The 16,180-nt window shown below is 65.1% G+C and overlaps 1 protein-coding gene across 1 annotated transcript in view; it reads right to left on the bottom strand.

Moving 5' to 3' along the window:
- Positions 1-16,180, bottom strand: part of BAIAP2 (BAI1 associated protein 2) — a 42,287-nt gene that overhangs the window by 11,008 nt on the left and 15,099 nt on the right. The window contains exons 3-7 of the mRNA XM_023519630.1: positions 13,275-13,336; positions 13,037-13,108; positions 12,494-12,631; positions 2,021-2,173; positions 139-363 (exon numbers count right to left, since the gene is read on the bottom strand). Coding sequence (XP_023375398.1) covers positions 139-363; positions 2,021-2,173; positions 12,494-12,631; positions 13,037-13,108; positions 13,275-13,336 — 650 coding nt within the window. The remainder of the gene's footprint in view (positions 1-138; positions 364-2,020; positions 2,174-12,493; positions 12,632-13,036; positions 13,109-13,274; positions 13,337-16,180) is intronic.

Raw genomic sequence — 16,180 nt, forward strand, 5'->3', positions numbered from 1 at the left:
GACAGCCGCTGTGGGGAAGAGGCGGCAAGGGCGCGGGTTGCAGGAGGGTCCCTCACTCCCTGCTGCTGCAGGGTGCCAGCTGCTGCAAAGGGGGGCCGTCCCCCCACACCCCAAAAGCTTTCTGGACACCAGACTCACCCCGACAAACGGGGCCAGCTCAGGGGGCACTGGCAGGGGCTTGGCCCCGGGAATGGGGTCTGAGATGACCAGGTTGGACTTGGAGGCCGACAGGGCACCGGGCAGGATGGCGCCGTTGCTGCTGGCCATCTGCTGCATCAGCTGCACGGCACGGTCGGGGACCTTGTTGGGGTCAGCGCAAGCCTGTTGCCACAGCGGCAGCTTCTGTGCCAGCAGCTCCTTGCCCTGAGGATGAAGCAGAACAGGCGAGTCAGGGCAGACCGCAGTCTCTGGCCACCGGGCACACCCGGGGATCCAACCTTCAGGGGTCTGCTACTGAGCTCACGGATGCAGCCCCGGGCCCTCACCGGGCACCAGGCGGCTCTTAACGTGACACTCCACATGGGTAGGGGCCTCCCTAGGGCCTAAGAAAAGACATGTGCTCCCATCCTTGCCCGGGAAATGGGCAAACCCTTCGTGAACAAATGTCAAGACCCGAAAGACCAGAGACGAGGATGGACTGTGGGGAGGGGCCCGGCACGGTTAGGCCAGGCTGTCTGGGTGGGGAGGGGATTCCGCACGGGAGAACTGGAAGATGCTGGGACAGCCTTCAGAGCAGGCCGTGGCCCTCCGCCATCGGCTAGTTCAGACCACGAGCCAGCACACCAGGCCCCAGGGCTGGACACTTAGTTTGTGACTGAGATTCAACTGCTCATTTGCACGTCCTCTGTGGCAGCCTCCACAGCCTGCAGCCAAAACCGGAAATGTTTATTATCTGGCTCCTGAGACAGACGGTCTCAACTGATGGGTCTGGGGTGGTGCTGACAAAAGCCAGCAGAGACCCAGTGCCAGCAGGGACACCCTCAATGCCCCCGAGTGGCTTCGGGCCTGAGATGACCCGTGCACGAGGCCCAGGGCTGCTGCAGGCTCCGAATCCACGAACCAGGGAAACGCCCGGTGGCAGCCGCGGTGCATGGGCTGGGAGGCCCTGCTCTGGTGCCCCAGACAGACGGGGGTGGAGCAGGTCCACCTCCCTGGGAAGTCAGCTGTCACCCGGGGAGAGGCGGTGCTCCTGGAGGGCTATGGCTTTCCTACCTTCGGTGCCTGGCTGCCACCAGAGGGCGCAGACACCTGCCAAAGCCCGTCTGGAGCCACGTGGGCGGTGCAGCCAGCCCTGCTCCAAACACCGCGTGGGCGCCCAGCCTGCAGGTGGAGGCTGTGCCTGCTCCCCGCTCTGGCTGCAAGCAGCCCTCCCAGCTCCCACGGGGGACACAAGGCCCCGTCACTGTCCTTGCTTTGCACCTAGGACAGCAGCCCTTGGGCAGGCCCCGGCAGGCAAGAGCCTCTCTGTGGAGGGCGGGCATCTACCTCCTTGGTAGCTGGCTGTGGGGACCAGAAGCAGAACCTCGGGTCCAGTGTGCGTGCGTGTGCGCGCGCGCGTGCACTTGCTCGTCCGCAGAAACTCCTTCACAGAGGCACGACGTAAACTAGGGCCTCCTTGGTTAGCTCGACTGCCTGACTACCCCTTCTAAGCTCTCAAAATGCTCCGGAAGGTTCTAGGTCCCGCCTGTGGACTATGAGTCTTGCTGTCCTGGGGCTAACTAAGGTGGCCTCCGCCAGGGATCCTGGCACTGCGGCCCCTAGGAGGAGCTCGCCCTCAGGCTGTTGGCGTACCTGTTCTCAAAAGCCACCTGGCAATGCCTAACGGGAGTCTAAACACTAAACCAAGAGGTCTGCGGCCTCTGACCGGGCAATGCTCCTTCCAGAACTCTCCCTAGGGAAGTTGGAAGGCACGGGAAGCTCTGCACAGTGCAACACCCATCACGCTCAAGGCCAGCCCGCCTGACTCCCGGGCCCGCCCCGCCCCGCCGTGGGCCCCGCCTCGCCGTGGGCCCCGCCTCACCTTGGAGTGGTAGGCCGCAGAGCTCTTGGCCACGGCACACTGCTTCTCCACCAGGAAGCACAGCCTCCGCCGCTCCTCGGTGAGCGCCGTCCTGTAGCCGTCGGACACGTAGCTCTCCAGCTCGCCCTGCTTGCTGCTGATGGCGTCAATGTACTGGGGCGGGGGAGGGGGGCGCAGGTGAGCTGGTGACAGGGCAGCATCCAGTGATGCTGGGTGCTGCCTTGTGAGAGGCTGAAAAGCCACTGGGCGGACGTGGCAGCAGTCGTGTAGAGACAGACGGCCCAGCCAGCCCTGGACCGGGAAAGCGGTGAGCACCCGCCTCCCTCCCCGCCGCCAGGGCTCGGGGTGGCGGACCATGCAGCCCTAACACCCCAGCTCTGGCTCCAGCCACCCTCGCGTCAGGCCACCCCTGACGGACACACTCACGAAGGTTCTGTCAAATGAGAACCTCGAACCGACCACCGATTTCCAGAAACGCAAAACCCGAGGAACAACGTCTCGACGTTGGGATCAAGGGACAGGAAGAGGGCGGGCGGGCCAGGGCTTGGTGGGGAGTTGGTATCCAGTATGGACAGAGGGTCAGCCTGGGGCGATGAATTCTGGAGTCAGAGAGTGGTGATGACTACACGACGTTACTGTACTTAATGCCCCCAACTTAAAACTGGTAAAAATGTTGTTTTAACAAAACTTTAGAAAGTCACAAAGAAGTGGCACAAGCAAACCCTGACCACAGGAGGGCACAGAACAGTGGCCCCAGCACTTTGACAGGCGAGCGGCGGGGAGGAAGGGGGGAGCTGGTGGGAAGGTGCACGGAGGCCACTGAGGACGGTGTGACTACGGGCCCCGCCCACGGAGGCCGAGGACACCTCCCAGCCAGCCTGCTCGGCCAGGTGACCTGCTTTGGCCAATAGAATTTGATTAGAAGTTACGGCATGGCAGCCCCGTGCTTCTGGTGCCTCTGTCCACCAGAAGCACACATCCCCTGACCCTGCCGGCGATGACGCAGTGAGATCTGGTGGCCACGTGTGCCTGTGTGGCACCTCCCGCTGGTCCTGGTCACAACCACCTAACACTACTGTGGCAGGGAACCAGGAGGGCTCGGCCAGCCCTGGGTGTTCGAGGGTGACTCATTCAGACTCAGACTACGAGGGAACAGGCAGCGTGCAGGAGACGCCACCCATCCGATGCTGGGGCACACTGGAATATTCGGACTGTGCAGGCTGGACACTCTGTGTAACAAAGTGCAGGCAGGCCCGTGGGCGGCCGCCGTGGGCAGGCAGCGGCAGCCCAGGTGCACTCCTGCTGGGGTCTGCAGAGCCCCCCTTCCCCCATGCATCTGTGCGCATGGCCTGCAGGATCCCGGCTGCACTGGGGGATGGCCTCCCGCAGCCCGAGCAGGCTGTTCACGTGAGATGCAGACCACCGGCTGTGGCTTGGGATGCTGGGATGGCTGTCCAGGAGTGGCTTTTGCAGAACCCGCCCTCCCTGGAGCAGCCAGCTCTTTCTCTGGCAGGGGCAAGCCCAGGCCGCGAGGGGGCAGCCTCCCCGCATGACTCACGGGCCTCCCCCGCCGGCTCTGACTCAGCGTGCTGGGCGGCGCCAAGCCGGTGGGCGACTGGAGGGGGAGCACGGAGCAGGCTGTTCCTGCCACCGCCCTCACAGCAGGGGCGAGGACCAGCCTTCCGGGTGTGGGCATGTCCCCAACGCTGTCACCAGTGTGCTGCTCTGCCACAGTGAGCAAGCCACACCGTCCCAAGGCAGGACCTGCCCAGCCCTGTCACCAGCACTCAGGACCTGGCAGACCACCTACTTCCCACACTAAACTCCATCACCTCTCCCTGAGGGGTGCAACTAAAATGAGCCTCAAAATAGCTATCCTCCTCCCGGACCAAGGCCACGGCCTCAAGGAATAAGGTGCCAGTCACGGAGAGAAGTCTAGCACAGGCCAGAGGCCTCCGGGGTGGCGCTCTGGGCCAGTCCGCTCCGCTCCGCTGCGCCCCCTCCACGCCCCCCGCCCCCGTCTCTCTTGCCCAGCAGCTCAGAGAACTTCTCCTCTGGCTACAGAATGCGCCCTACTAGCGCCTCCTGCCCCTGCAGAACCTCCCCCGCACCCCAGCTCAAGGAAGCGGGGAGCAAGCCTGCAGATTCGGGGTGCCCTGGGGGCCTATGCAGAGCACAGTGAGCGAGGACTCATCCAATGTCAACCGAGGTGGAGAAGGACACCTGCTCAGGGCACCAGTCACACCCAAAACCCTGCTCGGACCCACGGAGGCCTGTGAGGGCGGGAGGGCGCCGGGCCGGGGGCTGGGACCGCCACACCCTCTGGAGACCTGGAAGGGGCAGGGCTCGCTCAGGACGAGGGGAAGGATGACAGCCACACGCCGGGCGCCCGAGTCCTGGCTGTCAGCGGACACCCGCCTTGACCGGAAGCCCTGGAAGGTCCTCGCCTGCTCTGCTCCGTGGCTGTCCCCTCCCCAGAGGACTGTCGGGGACACTGATTATACGGTTTTGCAGGCATACATCAGCCTTTGACAAAGGACACCTCCTTGGTCCAACATGGGCTGGGCTTGGTGCCCAGGAGTCCCCAAGGGTGCACCCGCTGGAGATGGCCCTGTAAGGTTCTGGAAGGAGATGTTGGGGTTTAACTATGCCTCGCCCTGGGAAACACCAATCCGCCCATCCTTGTGGTGTCTCACCACACCCCGCCCTCCCAGGGGGCTGCTCCAGACACCCCCAGCTCCAGCAGTGCCAAGTCTGGCGGATGGGTGGGGGGTGTGGGTGGTCTCAGATGAGCAGCCCAGAGCAGTGGCCTCCACACCAGCTGTCACATGAACGAGGACTCTGAAGAAGGAAAGGCCCAGCTTTGAGTGGTTACCCTAGGACAGTGGCATAAACTGGGACACAGGGCTCCCTGAGTGCACGCGCCCTGGGCACGCTACTGAAAACAGCTCCTTCCGAGCCTGGGCCCTCGGGCGCCCAGCTGCCTGCCCACGTTTCTGGGTTTCCAGGCTGCGGTCACGTCTCGTACCGCGGTGCTCCCACCCCCTGGGGCCCACTGGAGAGAAGCAGCGTGTGCCGAGCTGCGCCGGGCGCTGGCCTCGTTAGCAGGGTCCGCATTGTCCCGGCGGGGGAGGGCGTGGCGTGTTAAGATTTATTTCCATTTAATCAAATGAGCCCATGACCCGCGGGAGCGGCACAGGCCTCAAGTGGCACCCAGGACCTTTAGCAGAGAGCGCGGCTCTGGCAGGGGCCCTGGGGGCCACCGAGTGTCTCCCCCGCGACCTGCCGCCGGGGGAGCGGGCAGATTCTCTCTCAGCTGCACCAGCTCTGGGAGGAAGGACCTAGGTGGAGACTGGGGAGGCCAACGCCTTCTACGCCTTCCACCCGGGTCCCACACCCAGCGCTGTGGACAGGCATTGCCCCAGCCGGCCAGGACCGGTGGCCGTCACTTCTGTCGAGGAATGGCGCTGTCCTGACCTCCTTTTCCAGGACGCCGACTCCCTGTGGGGAGGCCACAACTCCACCAGGCAGATCTTGGAAATCTAGGCCAAGCGAGGAGCTTCACCTTCAAGGGGGTGGAGGGGAGGACGGCCACTCCCGCGGGCTCCGGGCCACTTGGAGAGCAAGGACAGGGACACCCCAGAGTGGAGGAACATCTGAGCTCTCTGGGAAAGTGCAGAAGGCGACAGGCAGCCTGGCCACCTCCAATGACTTAGCAGCAGGTCCCTGCAAACGGCTGGGGGCCTGAGCCTGCCCCTGGTGCCCTGCCCCTCCCTGCCTCCACCTGCTCCTCGCTTGCGGGTGCCATGGCGACGTGCAGAAACACCCAGCTGAAAGAATGTGAGCCCCACAGACTGCTCCCACTTAGTCACCCTGGGCTGAGCAGCCCTGTAATCCGAGAAGACAAAAGTGAGCAGAACATATGTCTCCACTTCCCTGCAAAGCAAGTGGTGACTCAGGGGTGGGGGAGGGGCGTCCGGGAACAAACTCGGTGCCTTTGATTCACCTCATCCGACATGGCCTCTGCGACTTTCCCACGGCGCTGCCCCTTTGGGCCCCGCAGCTCACCACGGACAACGAATCCAGCAGCTGCCACAGGTAACTTACTCCACAGGACACGAGGGAGCCCCGCTGGCCGACGCGCTGTGAGGGGCGGCGGGGGCCCAAGTGCGCCCCGTCGCTGAGGACCGGAGTCCAGGACCCAGGCCTGTGCCCCGTCCTGGCCTGATGGGCTGGCACTCGGCGAGGAACAAGGTTGGCCTGCGGTCAGCGGATCATGGGTGAGGCTGCGGCCGTGGCCACGGTTCAGTGGATTAGGGGACTCTTAAAACCTCAAACACAGGAGCTGGGGGCTGGGGCTGAGCGGAGGATGACCACACACCCGGCCCGCAGACCCTGGCCGCTCAGAGGTACAAGAACACGTTGTGGGGAACACCTAGAAAGCTAGCCCTAGGAAAGGCTCACAGCTGTCATTGGGATGGCGAGACCAACAGGCCGCAGCTGCCCTCACCCTGTCCCCGCACACCCGCACAGCGGCTTTCCGCACCTGCTGGCAGGTGTGTGCCCACGGCACCCCCACGCTCTGGAGGCCCAGGACGCAGCAAGGAGCCGCTCGTGTCCGCACCCCCAAACTGGATGCACCAACAAAGGCCCGAGGCCCACAAACCAAACCGTCTCCAAGGGCCAAAGAGACGGGTCTCAGCAAACCAAGGGCACCCCTGGAACAAAGGCTGGGTGGCCACCAGGGACTGTGTCACCCCGCAGGGCTCCATGCTGTTGGGGTCTGGAGTCTAAACCCTGTAGATTTCAGCGTCCTCACTCGGAAAGCAGACGCCGCCTGACGTGGCAGCCCCATGGCTCTGCCCTCAAGAGCTCTCCCAGCCCAGGCACCACCCGTGGCCCCGCACACTCGAGGCGGGGGAGCTGTGGGTGCGGGGAGCTCCTTCCTGAACACCCTGTCCCATGGGCGGTGTCCCCAGGGGACCCTGAGTGTCCCAATGCCACCCGACAGGGGGACCCAGACCTGACTTCTCATGCTTGTTTTTCCCAGTGAGATCTTGACGTCCCCGCGGTGTGGACACGGGCCTGTCCACAGACTGCCTTCGTCACCGAGGCCGGTGACGGCAGCTGCACACAAGGCTCCCGCCACCAGCACGTCACCAAACGCTGTGCTAACGGACCAGCCTGCCCAGGGCGAGGGTCCGGCCTGTGCTCGCTCTTGTCCTAATCAGACCTGGGCCGGGGGGAGACAACTGGGATAAAAACAAGAGCGATCCCCCCAGGGCCCACAGGAGGTGCAGACAAGAGGGTTGCCCCAAACCCGGCCAGCTCTGCTCAGAACAGTAGCCTCGGTGCCGGCCATGCCCAGCACGGACCCGGCTGGAAGCCGCAGAGACCACGGCTGGCGGGGACACTGGCTGCTGGTCGGCCTGGCGTGAAGAACCCTGTGGTCAGGCCGTGGCCCGAGGGGTTTAACTATGCCTCGCCCTGGGAAACACCAATCCGCCCATCCTTGTGGTGTCTCACCACACCCCGCCCTCCCAGGGGGCTGCTCCAGACACCCCCAGCTCCAGCAGTGCCAAGTCTGGCGGATGGGTGGGGGGTGTGGGTGGTCTCAGATGAGCAGCCCAGAGCAGTGGCCTCCACACCAGCTGTCACATGAACGAGGACTCTGAAGAAGGAAAGGCCCAGCTTTGAGTGGTTACCCTAGGACAGTGGCATAAACTGGGACACAGGGCTCCCTGAGTGCACGCGCCCTGGGCACGCTACTGAGAACAGCTCCTTCCGAGCCTGGGCCCTCGGGTGCCCAGCTGCCTGCCCACGTTTCTGGGTTTCCAGGCTGCGGTCACGTCTCGTACCGCGGTGCTCCCACCCCCTGGGGCCCACTGGAGAGAAGCAGCGTGTGCCGAGCTGCGCTGGGCGCTGGCCTCGTTAGCAGGGTCCGCATTGTCCCGGCGGGGGAGGGCGTGGCGTGTTAAGATTTATTTCCATTTAATCAAATGAGCCCATGACCCGCGGGAGCGGCACAGGCCTCAAGTGGCACCCAGGACCTTTAGCAGAGAGCGCGGCTCTGGCAGGGGCCCTGGGGGCCACCGAGTGTCTCCCCCGCGACCTGCCGCCTGGGGAGCGGGCAGATTCTCTCTCAGCTGCACCAGCTCTGGGAGGAAGGACCTAGGTGGAGACTGGGGAGGCCAACGCCTTCTACGCCTTCCACCCGGGTCCCACACCCAGCGCTGTGGACAGGCATTGCCCCAGCCGGCCAGGACCGGTGGCCGTCACTTCTGTCGAGGAATGGCGCTGTCCTGACCTCCTTTTCCAGGACGCCGACTCCCTGTGGGGAGGCCACAACTCCACCAGGCAGATCTTGGAAATCTAGGCCAAGCGAGGAGCTTCACCTTCAAGGGGGTGGAGGGGAGGACGGCCACTCCCGCGGGCTCCGGGCCACTTGGAGAGCAAGGACAGGGACACCCCAGAGTGGAGGAACATCTGAGCTCTCTGGGAAAGTGCAGAAGGCGACAGGCAGCCTGGCCACCTCCAATGACTTAGCAGCAGGTCCCTGCAAACGGCTGGGGGCCTGAGCCTGCCCCTGGTGCCCTGCCCCTCCCTGCCTCCACCTGCTCCTCGCTTGCGGGTGCCATGGCGACGTGCAGAAACACCCAGCTGAAAGAATGTGAGCCCCACAGACTGCTCCCACTTAGTCACCCTGGGCTGAGCAGCCCTGTAATCCGAGAAGACAAAAGTGAGCAGAACATATGTCTCCACTTCCCTGCAAAGCAAGTGGTGACTCAGGGGTGGGGGAGGGGCGTCCGGGAACAAACTCGGTGCCTTTGATTCACCTCATCCGACATGGCCTCTGCGACTTTCCCACGGCGCTGCCCCTTTGGGCCCCGCAGCTCACCACGGACAACGAATCCAGCAGCTGCCACAGGTAACTTACTCCACAGGACACGAGGGAGCCCCGCTGGCCGACGCGCTGTGAGGGGCGGCGGGGGCCCAAGTGCGCCCCGTCGCTGAGGACCGGAGTCCAGGACCCAGGCCTGTGCCCCGTCCTGGCCTGATGGGCTGGCACTCGGCGAGGAACAAGGTTGGCCTGCGGTCAGCGGATCATGGGTGAGGCTGCGGCCGTGGCCACGGTTCAGTGGATTAGGGGACTCTTAAAACCTCAAACACAGGAGCTGGGGGCTGGGGCTGAGCGGAGGATGACCACACACCCGGCCCGCAGACCCTGGCCGCTCAGAGGTACAAGAACACGTTGTGGGGAACACCTAGAAAGCTAGCCCTAGGAAAGGCTCACAGCTGTCATTGGGATGGCGAGACCAACAGGCCGCAGCTGCCCTCACCCTGTCCCCGCACACCCGCACAGCGGCTTTCCGCACCTGCTGGCAGGTGTGTGCCCACGGCACCCCCACGCTCTGGAGGCCCAGGACGCAGCAAGGAGCCGCTCGTGTCCGCACCCCCAAACTGGATGCACCAACAAAGGCCCGAGGCCCACAAACCAAACCGTCTCCAAGGGCCAAAGAGACGGGTCTCAGCAAACCAAGGGCACCCCTGGAACAAAGGCTGGGTGGCCACCAGGGACTGTGTCACCCCGCAGGGCTCCATGCTGTTGGGGTCTGGAGTCTAAACCCTGTAGATTTCAGCGTCCTCACTCGGAAAGCAGACGCCGCCTGACGTGGCAGCCCCATGGCTCTGCCCTCAAGAGCTCTCCCAGCCCAGGCACCACCCGTGGCCCCGCACACTCGAGGCGGGGGAGCTGTGGGTGCGGGGAGCTCCTTCCTGAACACCCTGTCCCATGGGCGGTGTCCCCAGGGGACCCTGAGTGTCCCAATGCCACCCGACAGGGGGACCCAGACCTGACTTCTCATGCTTGTTTTTCCCAGTGAGATCTTGACGTCCCCGCGGTGTGGACACGGGCCTGTCCACAGACTGCCTTCGTCACCGAGGCCAGTGACGGCAGCTGCACACAAGGCTCCCGCCACCAGCACGTCACCAAACGCTGTGCTAACGGACCAGCCTGCCCAGGGCGAGGGTCCGGCCTGTGCTCGCTCTTGTCCTAATCAGACCTGGGCCGGGGGGAGACAACTGGGACAAAAACAAGAGCGATCCCCCCAGGGCCCACAGGAGGTGCAGACAAGAGGGTTGCCCCAAACCCGGCCAGCTCTGCTCAGAACAGTAGCCTCGGTGCCGGCCATGCCCAGCACGGACCCGGCTGGAAGCCGCAGAGACCACGGCTGGCGGGGACACTGGCTGCTGGTCGGCCTGGCGTGAAGAACCCTGTGGTCAGGCCGTGGCCCGAGCACCAACACTGCACGCCTGTGGAGTGGGACACGGGCTCGGCAGACATCCCCAGGGACATGGGGACGGGGAGCCAGATGCCCTGTGCCCACACCCCACTGGGCACGGGGCGCGTCCCCCAGACACTGCATCCACCGTGGCTGCCTCGGGGGCGAGCACATCCACTGGAGATGACCGGAGCTTTGGGGAGAGCCCTGGGCTGTGAGGGCAGCGCCCAGACCACCCCCTGCTTCTAAGGCAAAAGCCTCCGTCCTAGTTAGCGCCCCAAATGCCTCCAAGTGCTGGTTCCCCGACCTAGAATTAAAACCAACTCTCCCTGCAAAATCCCAAAACACAGTATCAGTCATTAGCAGTTCCTGCAAGTGGCCAGCTGTGACCCAGTCCCGCTCCACGGGAACCCACCAATGATGGACAGACAGACGGACAAACGCCATTCCTGGTCTCTCTCCCTCCCTCCCTGCAGCAGAGTCTGATCGACTTTACCCTCCACCCCCTTTGTCCCCTCATGGGCGGCGACCGGCACTCTGTGCAGCTCTGGCCACTGGCCCAGGTGCCCGGGCCTCCAGCAGTGCCCAGCAGCAGGGGCCTGGGGGGCAGCACGGGCGGACTCTCGCCACTCTGCCCGTGACTGTTCCTCTCTCACAAAGCCCAAATGGGAGGAGGGGGACAGCAGGAGGGCCAGGGGCTCCAGAGGGCACAAGGAGACCCCAGAGACCACTCCCATGAGCCTACCCACCTGTCCCGGGCTCTGAGCAAGCCCACATTGCACCCACGTGCTGGGGCGTCCCGACCTGAACACCCCACCCTAAGAGAGCAGTGGTGTAGGCTCAGGGGGCCGAGAACGCCACCCCCTCTGCCAAGAAGCCTGCATCGGTGGCTGGAGGGCCCCCAGATGGGGGCCAGGAGCCGCCTCCACAAGCCCTTGCTGCTTACTGGGCTGCATAGTGGCCCAGGCCTCAAGAATGGTCTCTGGAAGACTAAAGGCCAGTGGCACAAACTGCTCAACCCCGAGGGGCTCCCAGGCCACTCCTGCCTCTTGGGGTCATTACACACCTCCCGGTGGGCTCAGGACAGAGTCCCCGACAGGAGCACAAACGGGTCAGATACGCCCCCCCCCCAAAGAGCACGGGCACATCTGCCCTTCCTACTCTTCAGGGTTGGGGACACCACTGAAGTCCCAGGTGACCCGCCAAGAAGCACACACAGGAGAGGCACAAAGAGCTCAAAGAAAGCCTGTCTAGTGGCCGCGACATCCTGCGGCTCCAAGAGCCACAAGGGGCAGCCCCAGGTGCAAGTGGCCTGGCTGTCGGGGAGTCAGAAACACCCACCGGTCAGACCCGCCCTCTGCTTTCCTGAAATAACAACACGTCGTGTGGGCGCTGAGGGCACGTGTGGACTCTGACCCAGCCGGTCCCAGCAGCTCAGACATCTGGGAAAACTCGGCACGATAAAACCTCGAAGGTTAAGGGCCGGGCGAGGAGAGAAGGTGGCGGAGGCGCCTTGGGAGGGCGGCGGTGGGCAATGCCCGGAGCAGGCGGCGGCGCTTCCTGCCGGAGCTCAGAGCAGGGTGGGAAGTGGAAACACCCATCACAGCCGGAGAGACTGGGACTGAGACAGACGCTCGAGTTCACCGTGACCGCGGGGCCAGGAGGAGCAGAGCCGGGGCGGGGAGCAGCCGCTGTAAGTCCTGGGAGGCCCCTCGTCGGAGCCCCAGGCACGGGGAGCACCGGGCAGGGGCCCGCGCTGATGGGACCGGGCCTCGCGCGCTTCCTTTCCAAGCGACGGGGCGCGCTGCTCTGGACTCGCTCGAGAGTCACACGTGACTGCAAAGAACAGGTGTTCTGGGCCCGGTCTGCGTCCTAAACCCTCGCCCTGCTAACTCACACAGACGCCCGCGAGGCTGGGCGAGATGCTAAGCGCCATGATGCCAGGCTGGCCCCTCCTGCAGCCCCCAGGCCATCTGCCTCCCGCTGCGGGTGGCCACGAGGCCGTGCATGGGCAAGCACAGGTGACCAGAGTGAGTCTGGGTCTCTGAGGCTGGATGCACAGCGACAGGACGGAAGGACTCTGTGTGGGTCTCTGCTCTTCTGGCAGAGACCATGGCGGCAGGGCAGGGGGACCGCGGGGCCACATCGGCCATCCCGCCCGCCCGCCCGTCCGCCCGCCCGCGGGGCCCACCTGCAGCTCCTTGTCCGAGTACTTCTGCGGGTTCTTGCTGCCCTGGCTCTTCTTGCGCAGCTTCTTCAGCTCGGCCTGGCACTTGTCCAGCGCGTCACCCTTGCTCCGCTGCTCCGTCTGGTACTTCTTCAGCGCCGCCTGAGACGCAGATGCCGCCGCGCATCAGCCCCCGAGCCCGGCGGCCCCGGCGCCCAGGCGAGGCCTCGCCCCTCCCGCCCCTGTGGACTCGCGTGCTGGGCACTGGCGGAGCCCGGCCCCCGACTCCTCTCAGGCTGGGGGAGGCGTGACGGGGCAGCAGACGCAGAGAGAAGTTACGGCGGGTCGGAGGCAGCTTGTGCAGGTCCCACGGGGCGACAACGTCCCGCCACTGTCTTTACTAAAAGTGACCGAGAGGCGGGACAGTGGGAGCGGGCATACGGGTCCCCGCGGGACTGCGTTCCATCGCAGACGGGCGCGAACGTCGGGGCCAGGGGCCCCACTAGATGGCACGCGCGTGGGAAGCTGGAGGGTCCCAGCAGGGCCGGCAGCGCGGGTGGCACTTACGCTCAGGTACCTGGCGTCCAGCTCCACCTTCTGCTCCAGCTGTGCCAGCAGCTCGTTGTGGAAGGACTTCAGCTGGACCAAGAGAACGGGCGTCAGCTCCGGGCGCGGCTCGGGGCGCGCGGGGGGCGGGGGCAGGCGGCACCCCCGCATGCGAGGGACTCAGGGCAGGCAGGGGCTGTGGGAGTGGGCGCTAGACCCCCGGCCCTCCGCAGGCCCACACTGGGGGGCCGGGACTCACCATTTCCTCCAACTGGTTTTGAATCTGCCTGTGGACTTCGGCCATTTGGAAGAGGACATCTCCTGGAGAGGCAGGACGGCGGGAGGGGAGAGAGTCAGACGGCCTGACCGCCACCCCCATCACCCCCACTGGGGCCGAGGCGTGGGGCACCGGGGGCCCCGTGGCTGGGCCGTGGCCGGCAGGCAGAGGTGCACTGGGGGCCGGGGAGGGACGTGCTGCTTCTCCTGGTGACGCCACCAAGAGAAAACGGAAACTTCTATGACAAGGGATGTGGACCTCAAAGCTCGGTGTCCTTGGGGGTTCTGGGCAGGAGGGACCTCAAACGTCTGCATGAGAACTGAGGATCATGACAAAAGCAACACACAGGAAGACCCCACGTTTGCGCGTTTCGAGCCTGCGCGAGCCCGTCTTCCCGGCACGCCCCACTCACAGCCGACAACCACCACTGGTCCCACTGGGGGCCTCGGTGACACCAGAGAGACCTAGCTCCCTTGAGAGTGGGTCACACAGGCAGGCAGGGAACCCCGATCCTGAGGGAGGCAGGAGAGGAGCCCCTCGGCCTGCGTGTCACCTCCAGGTCATGGGAACAAGGAAGAGACGCAGCCGGCAGCGGGCCCAGCGCACTTCTGGGAGGCCGGCACGTCGTGGCTCCGACCCAGGGTGAGAGGCTGCCTGAGGCGGTGGCTCCCGGACCCGTGGGGCCGCTGGCTGGCGGGCAGGCAGCCCATCGGTGTGCCTTGGCCTGCCAAACGCCACCGAGGGCCTCGGGTCAACAGGGCAGCTCTCCCAGCCTTCCTCCGGGGGAGCAGGGCCTCAGGGACACTGGGCCTCCTTGGTGCTTCTGCAGGAAGCAGGGGAAGAAAGGAGGTGGCAGCACAGAGGTGAGACCATCGCACCTGGGGCCACTTCCAGCCTGGACACTGGGGTGCTTCTTCCCCGACACGGATGGCCGTTTCCTGTCCACAGAGGGAGGGGCTGGAACGGCCATCAGGGCGTGTTCACTTGATCAGTGAATATTTGCTGAGAGCCATTTTCAGTGGCAGGCACTGACCATGTGCTATGGACAAATGAACCGGGAGGCCCGGCCCTGCCCTTGAAGGCAGTCGCTTCCTGGCAAATCCTGTCCTCGAGGTGCTGCCTGCATCACGACAAACCCCTCTGCTCACGACGGGGCTGCCTGGGGTCACGTGGCCGGAGGGTCCTTTGTTGGCAGCCACGAGCAGCATCCCTGGATCCCACGTTCCTGAGTCCCCATGGGAGGCCCCAGGAGGACAGCGCTGCCCCCAGACCACTAATGAACGCATGGTGAACCCGTGCTGGGGTCACGTTCCCTTGAGGAAGCACAGCTGGGTCCTGGGGGAGGCCAGCTTTTCCCGGTCACCTGTCCACTCCATTAGCTGCCGATGCTGTGCTAGCCCCCGTGGCCACAGGCACGCAGAGTGCTGACCACAACCCGGTGTCTGGGTCTCCACCTAGCAGCACAGGGAGCCCACCAGCCCCGACACAGCAGCGAGACAGGCACCCAAGTGGCCGCCTCCAGGCCATCACGGGCACCCCGGGGAGCTGCTCCGGCCACCTGGGCGCCTGCCCACGGTCCAGCCCTGAGCTGCCCTCACTCGGCGTGCCGCTGGCTTTGCGTCAGAAGCACAGATTTCTGTCGAGGGAGGAGGGAGGAGGGAGGAGGGAGGAGGAACGCCACGCTTCAGGAGCTCAGTCACCTGGCAGCTTCCTGCGGGCGGGATGGCGCCGTCACCACGGTGGCCGACACCCGCGGACGGGCCGAGTGGAGGCTGAGCAGCCCCAGCAGGAGAGACAGCCAGTCTCGCTCGGCCTCCCGGCCCCCACCCCACCCCCAGCACGTCCTGCTCGGTCGGACCCTCGGCGTCCAGAGGCCTGACCGGAGCGTCTGCGTTTTCTGTGTGCTGTGCGGACGGCAGGTCGCGTGAATGCTGTGGAAAGGCCGTGGCGACGCCGGGAGCCTCAGTCCCCCACGGACGCTGACGAGCGCGGGGGGCCCCTCCCCACAGGGTCCGCGCGGGGCAGGGCGGGGTGGTGGCAGCCTGGCCTTGTCTCCTGGGCTGTCCTGGGCTGTGCCCACTTCCGTTTGTCCCAGTGGCTCCCTTTCAGGCGAGGATGGGGACAGACCTTCTCATGCCACCTTCTGACCCATCCTCCGTAGCCCGTTTGTTCCCCGACACCTAGAACCACCGGGTCCAGCGCCCGGGAAGCTGGCTCGGCCCCGCTTCTCTGGGCGCGTCAGACGGAGTCCTGTCAAGTTCCCAGACGGACATCCGGGCCGCGAGACCAGGAAGCCTCCGGGGCCTTGTCCATGTTCTTGCGACGCGGGATCTTCCTGTGTCCGGGGCCCTGGATTGGCCTCGTGGGCACTGGCCTTGCACCCCCACTCTCTGCCCCCGGGGCCCTCACGAGGGGCATCGAAGCCGTGAATGAGACGGGAAGCGAGCAGCTGCCCCGGCCACGCACAGTCCAGCAGAGTCCCCGCGGGGGCAGTGCCCACACTGTCGGCCCTGCCCTTTAGGCCCCAGAAGTTTAAAGTTCACTGCCAAGATCAAACTAAAACACGGTTTCCTTAAAAACCTGCACAAACCAGTTCAGAACACTGGGAAATGCAGGCTCCAGAGAGGATTTCCTGGTGCCGGCAGGGCACGTGAGGACACCGCACGGGCTCTGTCCCCACCCCCGGAGCCCTACCCTCTGAGCTGGCCTGTCCGCAGACCCAGAGCCGTGCTGTCGGCGGGCTGGGGACACAGCCAAGGCGCACGTGCTCCCCACGCTGCAAGCCGGTGGCTGCACAAACCGGCCCACAGTGGACGTTTCCACTGCGCTTCAGAAGCAGCTGCAGGAGGCCGAGGGCACAGGAAGCACACGGTGCCACGAGACCAGGC

The sequence above is a fragment of the Pteropus vampyrus genome, unplaced genomic scaffold (assembly GCF_000151845.1).
Source record: "Pteropus vampyrus isolate Shadow unplaced genomic scaffold, Pvam_2.0 Scaffold227, whole genome shotgun sequence".
NCBI lineage: Eukaryota > Metazoa > Chordata > Mammalia > Chiroptera > Pteropodidae > Pteropus > Pteropus vampyrus.